Source organism: Protobothrops mucrosquamatus, unplaced genomic scaffold, assembly GCF_001527695.2.
Source record: "Protobothrops mucrosquamatus isolate PMUCROS unplaced genomic scaffold, P.Mucros_1.0 scaffold642, whole genome shotgun sequence".
In the NCBI taxonomy this organism is placed as follows: Eukaryota; Metazoa; Chordata; class Lepidosauria; order Squamata; family Viperidae; genus Protobothrops; species Protobothrops mucrosquamatus.
This window is the reverse complement of record NW_015386933.1, coordinates 733,451-744,972: the sequence shown is the minus strand read 5'-3', so window position 1 is coordinate 744,972 and position 11,522 is coordinate 733,451. Positions and strand designations below refer to the sequence as shown.

At 34.9% G+C, this 11,522-nt stretch overlaps 1 protein-coding gene across 1 annotated transcript in view; it reads left to right on the top strand.

Moving 5' to 3' along the window:
- Positions 1-11,522, top strand: part of FARSB (phenylalanyl-tRNA synthetase subunit beta) — a 34,929-nt gene that overhangs the window by 16,567 nt on the left and 6,840 nt on the right. The window contains exons 12-16 of the mRNA XM_015817858.1: positions 132-339; positions 740-820; positions 2,219-2,311; positions 3,188-3,305; positions 5,803-5,955. Coding sequence (XP_015673344.1) covers positions 132-339; positions 740-820; positions 2,219-2,311; positions 3,188-3,305; positions 5,803-5,955 — 653 coding nt within the window. The remainder of the gene's footprint in view (positions 1-131; positions 340-739; positions 821-2,218; positions 2,312-3,187; positions 3,306-5,802; positions 5,956-11,522) is intronic.

Here is an 11,522-nt window from a genome sequence, read left to right as displayed (position 1 = left end):
TTTATTTCATGTCCAGGCTTGATTTATGAGGGTACCTAGCTATGTTGGATTACAATGCTTGAAAGTTACTAATGAAAGTACACAATTTTTTCAAAGCATTCTTTAAAAATCACTTTTGTGTTTTGTTTTAGTGAGACACCATCAAGCCTTGCAAAGCTGCTTACTAGAATGTGTTTGAAGTCGCACGTCATAGGGAATGGGAACAATATAGAGGTTGAAATCCCACCTACGAGAGCTGATATTATCCATGCATGTGATATCATAGAAGATGCAGCAATAGCGTATGGCTATAATAACATTCAGATGACTATTCCAAAAACGTACACCATAGCTAATCAAGTAAGATTGCACCCTTAAAGTAAACAGTCTGTATTGTCAATTAAAAGGCTAGAGGTATGCCAGAAGAGTTTGTAGAAGAAAACTGTGTCGAAGAATTAAAACATTTTCTGTCCTGTCTTGAAGCAAGGGGAGTTTACCATAGCAAGGATACAAAACAGATGCCTAGCTGATCTGAGAAATTCAAAAGACCTGCAATGGATGGGCTTCCAGAAAGGCAAGGTTTAAACCTGGGGGCCATATATTCAATCTCTAATTGGGAACTGCATTTCCTCTGCAGAAACCAGATGTAACTGTTTGGTGTTATTCTGTTCTTTTCTTTTTGAAAAAGGGTAAACTAACAGTGATTTCCATAAATTTGTGATATTCATTGAGCCAAAAGAATTTTTATTTTCTCTTCCAGTTTCCACTCAATAAACTTACAGAACTTCTGAGGCAAGATTTGGCAGCAGCAGGATTTACTGAAGCCCTCACTTTTGCTCTGGTATGTGTGTAATAGATTCTGTTTCTAGAAAGTAAGATTTCAGTAGAGGGTACTGCATCTTAAAAGAAGATAGACTGTAGTAGCACTCCACAATTGTGAAGCTTTGATTTCTTATTATCTCTAGTATATACTTCATATATGATGCTACACTAATAGTAAAATGTGATTGTTGCGGTGATTTATTTTTTCTTCTCTAATTAGAGGCACAAGAAGGAAACATAATAATGTTCCTATTTTATGAAGAATGTTGTTGATAAAGGAGCAAACTAGCTTCAGCATGTCCAAAGAATGGGAATTAAGTTTTCTTGCACTATTTTCAACATCTGAAAATTACAACTATAGTTACTGTTGAATTGTCACCTTTATAGAAAAAAGAAGTTGGTTTCAAACCAACTTCAGTATCTTTATTTGTTATGCAAATATTAATATGTATGTCAGCAGGCATCAGTAGATTAAAGCAGAAGTCTCCAACCTTTTGGGCACCAGGGACCGGTTCCGTGGAGAGACCAGAGAGTGCGTGGTTTTGTGTGCTGCCTGCATCTTGCAGATGGGACTTTGCTTGTTTGTGCAGACTGGTTGCTGGCATGCTGCGGACCGGTACTGGGCCACGTTCGGGGGTTGGGGACCCCTGGATTAAAGGATTCACTGGCTGAGTATTCAGAATGATGAAAGCCTCTTTGCAAGAGCTAGCAGCCTCATCTGTTCTGAACAAAGGATGTGACTTTTTTGAAGAAACTTCAAGAAGACTATAGTAATAAACTGCTCGGTTTCAATTAAGTGTCAGCACTGAAACAGCCACAGTTGCCCTGATAGACTTCTCAGTGTTTATTAACATTAACATACTTCCAGATAATTCATCTGTGATAAGAAATGGAAAATAAAGTTTTACAATTCCTTGCATTAGGTATTTTGCAGCATGTGGTGTGTATATAACGCCTCTCTCTTCAACTTATTAAAGCCTATCGTTTTACATGATGGCTGAGTTGTTTTATAAGTTGATCCTGGCAGTCTCTGCATGCATGCACATGCACAACCCTAATGAAGGTTTGAGGTTCCAAATTTTAGTGGCTTTGCTCCTACTTGAATGATGCTGAAAGAGTTTTGTAATCGCCCAGCGGCACTGGTAATGTGGGCCCCAATCTTTTCAGCAAGGTTTCAGATTAAGTTTTTTTTTAAAAAAAAACTGTTATTCCTTAAACAATAATAATTAAAATCCTTAAGGGCATAATTTTAGCAATAAAATATTACTAAATTAGGTTTTACCGTAACATGAAAATTAACTCATTGTTCAGGATTGGTCCTTCTTTCTTTTCTTTTTTAGTCTCTTAATTCTTCTTCTTGCAGTTAAATTGTAATTTAACATGATTAAATACATCGACTTCCTGTATCCATATACAGTGTTCCCAGGAAGACATCGCTAGTAAGATGGGGATTGATATTTCTGCAACAAAAGCTGTACATATAGCCAATCCCAAAACAGCTGAATTTCAGGTGAGGGCTACAAGAGTTTCGGTATTGTTGCAATCCTATCCATAAAATAGCTTGCTGGATTTAAACCCCCAAGGAATCATACCTGTCTGGAAGGGTACATCTGTTACATCTTCCACTGCAGTTTTTTTCTACTTTTGTGAAGTTCCAAAGTTAGAAAATTACCATCAGCAATGTTTATGTCAGCAATTGTAGAATCTCAAAATGGAACTATTTTGAGGAAGGTTCCAGCTTTGGAACCAAAATTCCTCTAAATCTCAGGAACATTCAGCTTTATCAGGCTGGGTCTGTCCTGAAGCTGGCATAGCAAAAGCCATCTTGAAAAAAATACACTCAAATTATATTAGAATGTAATACCCATATATAATGTGCCTGGCCAGCAGGCAAGGTTATAAATGAGACAATGCATTCACCTTCACATTCTTCCCAACCTTATTTATTGATTTTCTAAAGTAGAAACTATTAATATGCCTAATTTTGTTCTCAGTGCTTTTATGGTTCTCACGTAAAAAAGGCAAAAATCTTTCATTAATTTAATTTTATCCATGTTCCAGTTTATTTAATATGTATTAATATGCAAATTAATATTTTTCCATCAGCCAATATTGTTAATACTGAACTTTGTTGACAGATAGTAAAGAATGAGAATTGCTGCTGAATCGGGGAGAAATATGGATTAAGCATTTATGGCCAGTTATGCAGATATTTGTTTATTAGATTTTTAGCCTGCTTTTAAGTTAACCAAAATATGTAAAGCAGCTTACTTACTTAATTTCCTCCTATTTCCCCAACAACAACCATGTGAAATCCCATTCCATATACTAACAGCTCTTCTTTTCAGGGAAGTATAATTTATCAAGCACCTTATGTGTCCTATAGGTAGCACGGACTACACTACTGCCTGGACTCTTGAAAACTATTACAGCTAATAAAAAGATGCCTTTACCTCTGAAACTCTTCGAAATTTCTGATATTGTCGTGAAAGATTCCACCATGGGTAAGAAAATGTTCATTCATTTAGTGTAAATATCAGGGATGTAACTTAGCTCACCATAACTGTAGCATCCATGGTAGAAGATGATGGTATCCTTACTAGACCTGTTTTTTCTCTTTCGGTGTTCAGTATGATTATGTTCAGCTTAGGCAGTCCCCCAGCAAGAGGAATGCATAATTTTGGCATATTTGCCATGGTCTCATCCTGAACTACTTCTTGTCATCTCTGGAACAACTTCTTATCTTTAACATGCATTTTCCTAAACCGATACATATGCTTAACATTCAAAGGAATGGGGCTTTTTTTTTTAAGCAATTGATATAAGCAAAGTGGATAGCCCTGGTGGGTCTCAAACATCCTTGCTAGTTTTGGATCTAGAAACTGTACATCTCTAGTTTTTGTTAAAATATATTTCTTTAAACTTTTTATCTTTTTTCCCATTTCAAGAAACTTAGAAGATGTAGAATTTTTAGCCTGGATTATGTTATGCTAAATCATACTTTACTGAATAAATCTCAGCTGTCTGGATTAATGCAAACTAAGCACATGCCAAATAGATTTCTGGGTTAACAAAAGATTAATTTGTGGAAACATGTTAACTGATTGCTTTGAGATCCTTGTTACAATACTGTAGTATGAAAAAACTATTCTTTTTTAATGTATATTCTAAAATCCTTAAAAGCATTGCTTCTGCTTTTGAAAATGATAAAGCTAAGACATTTGTTAGCCATCACAGTTTTATTAATTAGCATACTTAATAGAATCTGAACCATGTTTCCAAATGTTTTCACCAATGCTTCCTTTTGGCTAAACTGATTTATTGGCAGTTGTATTTTTATTGTTTAACACTATGTAAACATTTGTCAGTTGGATTATAAATATTGTTCATTAATAGATACAGTAGTTCTAAACACACTACAATTATATGTGTAATTCAGATGAGTGGCCTTTGCATAGTAACAATGGAATAGAATGTTCAGCTTGAATTACAGTACAATATATGAATATATGATAGTGAACCATCTCCTGATGACATCACCATCGAAATGAATATTTTGGAGAACAAGCACCAGGCAACAGAAATACTGAACAGGGAAATGTTTTTGCATGTATTTATTATTAGTTGTTTCATGAGTTATCAGTGTATAGATACTGCTGCTAAAGTATTGATAACAATAATGTATGAAAGATAAATTTTCTAAAATATGTTTTAATTTTTTTTGCTGCCAGGGGGCAGCATATACTAATGTTTCTTATTACATTTTCTTGGCTTGTTCCAAAGAGCCCCCACTGATTATCTTCATTGTAAATTGTATGGAATGGATTTTTCAGACAGCAGTTTGAACTCTGTACAATAGATCTGTAATTTTTCCTAACATCTTGGCTTCTGCACTTTAAAGTAGGAAAATCATTTTATGGAATGATGCAATAAGTTTCTTTCTATTTGGCTAAAAAAACCCCTAAGTTTATCCAAGAGAATTTTGCCTCGGATTGGCAACTATTTTTTATGTGGCCTTTGGTAAATGAATTTCATACAGCTATTTTTATTTCTAATATCATTTTATTGGACATATTTTCCGCTGCTGCTGCCGCCCGGATCTGAAACTGGGGAGACGCTTCTGCGGCCCACCAGATGCCCGATCCGGGTGCCGGAGGCCTTTTCCAGGCTGCTGCTGCCCGGATCTGAGGCCGGGGAGACGCTTCCGCAGCCCTCCAAAGGCCAGATCTGGGCATTGGAAGCCTTTTCAATGCTGCTGCTGCCCAGATCGGGCCTCTGGAGGGCTTTGGAAGTGTCCCCTGGCCTCAGATCTGGGTGGCAGCAGCCTGGAAAAGGCCTCCAACGCCCCAATCCAGCCTCCAGAGTGCCAAAGAAGCGTCCCCCAGCCTTAGATCCAGGCAGCAGCGGCCTGGAAAAAGCCTCCAACGCCTGGATCGGGCCTCCGGAGGCACGTGGAAGCGTCCCCCGGCCTCACTTCCTGGCGGCAGCAGCCTGGAAAAGGCCTCCAATGCCCAGATCTGGCCTCTGTAGGCACGCAAAAGCATCTTTTAGCCTCAGATCTGGGCGGCAGCAGGAACCGCAGCAGAGAGGAGACGGATCTTTTCAAGGTGAGTCTTGTGCAGCATGAAGGGAGGGAGAAGCATGAAGTATCTTAGTGGGTCGGGGAGGCCTTTGTGGCCTGTTCCATCACTAGGCCCTCCATGGCCTTCCCCACTCTGTGATACCTCATGTTCACTTAAGTCGCACACGTGTTTAACTAGCAGGGAGTGATCTCATTTGAAGTACGAGATTCACTCCCACGAGTTTTCGAGTTACGAATGGAATGTGCAGGCTCCATTACACTCATAATTCGCAGACTACCTGTAAGTCCTCCATCAAAGCTATGAATTGCTACCAATGGTTTTGTTAAACACTGATACCTGATAGGATCGGAACAAATATGGTCTTTAAAGTGCAATTTTTACAGAGTTGTTAATTTTTTGTTTCTTTTTCCTTCTTTAGATGTAGGTGCAAAAAACCATAGGCATCTTTGTGCTATCTATTATAACAGAAACCCTGGCTTTGAGATCATTCATGGGTTGCTGGATAGAATCATGCAGCTCCTGGAAGTCCCTCCAAGTAAAGAGAATGGATATTATATTAAAGCAGCTGAAGGTAAGCCAACATTTGAAAATACATTTGGATGTCCTTGTACATCTGTGTTAAATAAAATGTTCATATCTTAATGACTTAAAATTCAAATCCATTGTTCTGTGGCTTAAGATTGTTAATTGTCTTCACAAATACTATAACTGGTCTCTTTACTCTAAGTATAATTAGAGTATTATTATTATATAATTATTATAGTGTTATTGTTCACTATAATTCTTTGTTAACAATAGTTTTTTAAATTCTGTTCTGCAAAATGGAACGTAGCATCTAATTTCAACAGCAGTTATTTGGAAATAAAGCACAACAAGCAGGAAGCTTGCATAAGCTTGTATAAGTATTTCCTACATTCTCCTAAAACCTTCAGCTTGAAAACATGAATAAATATAGTGGTGCTCTGTAGAAAGAGGGGACATTTAACAAGGTCTTTTGTGCTTTTGCAGTTTTACTGTTTCGAGTGAATGACCTTGCTAAAAATATAGCTTTCTTGTATTTTATTTTAAAAGTGTTGATCCTCTGCTTTTCTCATTTAGTGTTAGATATTTCTAGAAGATAGCGCTCTTCTGCTGTGAACATATGAAGAATGAATGTGAAATGGATCTTAACCTTCAGATAGCTATTAGTTTAAAAAAAAAAGATGCAGTTTTGCTTAAATCAAAGCCTTTCTAAATTTGGACCTAGTTCTAAGTAGTTAAATATTTACAAATTCTTAACCATGTTACAAATTCTTGTGTTCTGAATATCAGAAGCCCATATGTCATCTTTAAATTTGGTGCAGTTTTCCTATTCTGCCCAAATATGGAATAGAATAGAGTACAGAGATACTATAGCAGGCTACTTGCTTTTCCTTGAAGGTATGAATTACTTGTTTTTATAGATTTTTAATCCTATCCCTTTCAGGTGATATCTTCTCTTCAAGCAGATATGGAAATATGAGTTCTGTGTTCTAGAGCCAGAGAACAATTTGAAGGAACACTTGATACAACTGTGTTCCTGAAATTAAGAAAATTTACCCTTCTTATCTGCTAGGATAAGAGATCTTGTCAGACAAACATGCAAGCTTCTGAGCTCCTGAGAAAAATTCAAGAGATTGTTTTTCCTCTGAATTTTCTTTAGAAGGACCCTAGCTTAAAGGGAAAGTATATTTTGTTGCTTTTACTGAAAGCGGTATTGCTTCATTGGAGCATGAAATCTCAGAGATTTGCTACAAAATTAGATAGGTCAATAATCTGAGGTGTTATATATTGTTAAATGGCTCCGAAATGAAATTAACACTCATAGGGCCGCTTTTTCAATTTTACTATATTTTAACTGTATATCTGTGAACAGCACTCAGTCTTAGATTCATACATTTCCTCTTTATCTCTTTGACAGAGTTTATAGAACGTAATCAAAAGCATCTACTTCCATTTCTATTTAGAGTTTATTGTTATGTTTGAACTCAGGAAATTCAATTAGTTAGAGCTGTATTTGATACTTTTTAAAGTTATGTACGAAGTCTTTATGAATACGATGGAAGCAAGGACTTTTTATAAAGATAGAAAGGAATAAAGAAGTGTGATGAATGAAGTCAGTAAACACTATATTTAGCTGTTCTTTTTTTTCTTTTTTCCTTTTGTAATTGTATGCCTCTACTTTTTTATATAGAATTTCATTCTTTTTTTACACTGAAGAATCCTTATTCCTTTTCTGCGCTCCGCATAATGTAAATAGGTATATAGAATTTGTTGAAAAATTAGTAAATTGCAAAGATTTGAGGATATTTTTGGCCTTCATTAAGTTTAAAATAGTTTTCTAGTTTGCAGTATAGCTATAAAGAATTTTAAAAGCATATGTGCCATCACCCAAAGTTTGTAGTGCAATAGTTGCGTGTCCAGTAGTCTGTATGATTCTATTCTTTGATAAATCCATTTATTTTTTCTACACAAAGACGTATGATTTTAATCCATTTCTTTCATTTACCACTGTATTTCTGCTTTCAAGATAATAAAATATTAATTCAACAAAAATTATTTTTATGGGAACAGGAAAGCATTTAACTACTGGTTTATAACGTTTTCTGTGAAATCTAGATCTTTTTCATGCTTCAGTGCTGAAAATATCAGTGTTGTCTGCCCCACAGTTTTCTGTAAAATGTTTATTTTAAAAGACATATTTAAATATACAGATGTTTTGATAATGATCATGAATAGTTTACAGGTGGTAAAAACAATAGAAACTTTCATCATAATGTGCCTTATGCATATTATTTACATACTTTTCTGCCTTCTGCTATTACATGTGATAGCACTGTTATTTTACCAATGAATTAACTTTTCAGTTCATAGAGGAATGATCAGAACCCGTCTGAGTTCAAAAATAGAGTTACAAATCATGAATCGCATGCTCCACATTTCCTTGTTTATTAATCTTCCATTTGAAAAATTAAATATTCCAAGCTGATATGAACTAAATGAGAGTTGATTTCAACAGCAACTCTGATCACAAGAAGTGAAACAAAAAGAAAAAAAAATGTTTCTCCTCCTGCTTAAAGATATAAGTTGTAAATTGTATTCGTTATATTATCCTGGGGTTTTTAATGGAAAATATATATGTTTAAATTGATTTAACAAAGAATAATATTCTTGAATTCCTTTTGGTATATCCAGGAAAGTATTATTATATTTTCTGATTAACTTTGCAGTAAATGCTACAAGTATTGCCCCATGTAAGCAGTCGTTTTGCAGGTTTCTTTATCTGTAAATAATATTCTTGTAAATTAGTTGAGATGAAAGTACCTGTTTCAAAGTCTTAAGTTTGCTTTCTTTTGGGAGAAATGGCTTAAAATGCTGTTGCTGCTGCTGCTTCTTTGCTCTTTCTGGCCTCTATTAATCTAAAGTCTGGTGTGTGTATTATCATGAATGAAAAACAGCTCTCAGGGCTGCAAGATACATTTTGTTGTAATGTAATGAGATTTTCAATGTCATTTGGGACAGCCTGGTCAGAGTGACTGATGGGTTTCTGAATTCTTGATAAAGATATTGAAAAGTATACCCAACAGCAGCCATTCTTGGTGCTACCTGAGTGATTTCTCAGTCTAATAAATCATCAGTTTGATCCACTGATTTAAAATAATGAAGATCCACCCCAGGTTTGGTTTTTTGAATTATAGTATCTTTACACCAGCCCTCCCAAGCTGCTTTTGTGAGATCTGTTAGGACTTATATACATTAGAGTGTCAATACTCCTTTAGTTATGACTACATATGATATATTTCCAGGCAATGGTAGATTTTAAATTGGCAGGTCCATGCTTAATTTTAGACTGCAAATCCTAGGATTGTTGGCATGACCAGTTGCTAACAATAGTTGCATTCTGCCATTTTTCTTTTGAAAGATTTGGAAAGGAAAAATTATTAAGGTGTGTCAAATGTGGAGCTGTATAAATATATATATGTTTAAAAAAATAAATCACGCTGCAGTTATAAAAACCCAGGGAAGAAAGAAACCAAAATTTGAAACATTTGTATTTGATTTGTCACACTCTAATCTACAGTAAGTAATGGTTTTTGTGGAACAGATGTGCTGCAGACTGCTTTGGTCAGGCCTTGTACACCCTAAGTAAGTTCATATTTTTTAAAACTCAGTTGCAGAATAATATCTAATATTTTCTAAAGCTTAAGGAATAAATTTTTGAACTTTCATTCTTACCTCAGACAAAGTTAACTTGAGTCACAGGAATAATTGCAAGCTGTGATCCAGAATTGAGCTGAAATAAGTTAGGAGTTTAAATGTAATATTGGGAGAGTTACCTTCCCATTGACTCCTATTTTCTCTTCTAACATAATTAGAAATCTACTTAGAATATGATATTGATTAGGTCCATATGATTAGTATTAACCAGTTGCTGGAGATGCATGCTTTTAATGCATTAAGTCTGATTACTATAAACATTTCTATGTTAGTCTGATCAGTACCAAAATGGTAAACCACCTAAAATCTTAAATGTGCCATTATTGAGTTATATCTTGGAAGAAAGGTGGGGTAGAAATATATTATTAATTTGTGTAAAGGACAAAATAAAGGTTTGTTACAAAAGATTAGTATACTAAACTTTGTATCAAAAGGCAAAGTATGTTTTTGTATGAAAAGGTTCAAATATGAAAAGGTTCAAGTATGTTTCTTCCTGGATTTACTTAATACCCAGTGTTTTAATAAAAAAATAGAAACATACCAAACATTCCATTGCATCAAAAAAATTACTGTGTTTTTAGATGTTAACTCGTGTAATTGTGCCACTATAATACCTCCCATTTGAAGGTAAAAGTACACGTAAAAGTGAGAAAATTAATGATAACTTTAAAAATTGTCCTCCTTTTGTTATTATCAAGACTACAGACAAGCAATAACTGGAAACCTGAAACGGTATCTGTGACACTTCTCTCTTGGCCTTTGCGTCACTGGAAAGCTTAGTATAGCTACTGTTTCATAGTTACTTCATAGAGACATTTACAGTAGCATAATGTTGAACCTTTTGGCAAAATTCCACAATTGTCTCAGACCTTTTCCTTATACAGGTTAGATTGAGATGTATTTGATTGTGAGAGCATATTTGCTTGTTCCATCTGTATTTCCAACATTAAATAGCAACAACATTAAATTATAATTATTATGCTTCCAACTCCTAGAACTCTAGAAAACTTCAGATAAAAGACACTAATGATGGGTTATAATTTACTGAATAGTTAATAGTCCAAATAAAGCTACAGGTTGGTAGTCAGTATTTTTTGCTATTTTAAAATTTTAGTTCATTCTGTTGGTGGTTAATTCCATTAACTTTCTTTCAGACAATAAGGGACCTATTTCCATAGCTAATGCTTCTCATTCTATGTGATCTTTAGCCCAAATAAAAATACCAGCCATATTTTTGATAAACATGTTTTTTAAAGAGATACTTATCATGTCACTTCCTAATTGACCAGATTATAGTTAAATAGCATGAAAACTGCCAACCATGAATAAATTGACTAGCAGGTGTTTCTGCATTCATAGATCTCAATACAAGAGTTAGTCTTAGATTAAGACTACCGGGAGAATTGGCAGACTATAGTGCTAAAATACCTTCCTTCCTCCCTCTCTTCCTTTTTCCATGCTGAAAAATGGAACACAAAATCTGATCTCCAGAAACTCTGACTACAAGAGAGAATTATTTATAGAATTAAGAGATACTTTCTGTTCTTTACCTCCTCCATATTGGATTGCATAAAGTTTTGATTTACAGAGTGAAATGGATTATTCATCATATAACTGTCATAAATGAATAAAGTAAATGTGACATATACTATGTTTTTAAAAAGCAACCCTGAATTGGATCCAACTCCACTTTTTAGAAACAAACACATTATATTATGGTATATGGATAACATAGAGTTGTCTATCGTAAAGGTATTCCAAGCCTTCTGCCATCCATAATCTACGTTGAATAGTTCACATCTTAGGGAGGTGTAGTGCTTCAGATTCAAGGCCGAAAAGGTGCTGCTTCAGATGGTTTGTAGGTATGCATGCTCTACTCATTACAATTTTGCATTTTCCTAG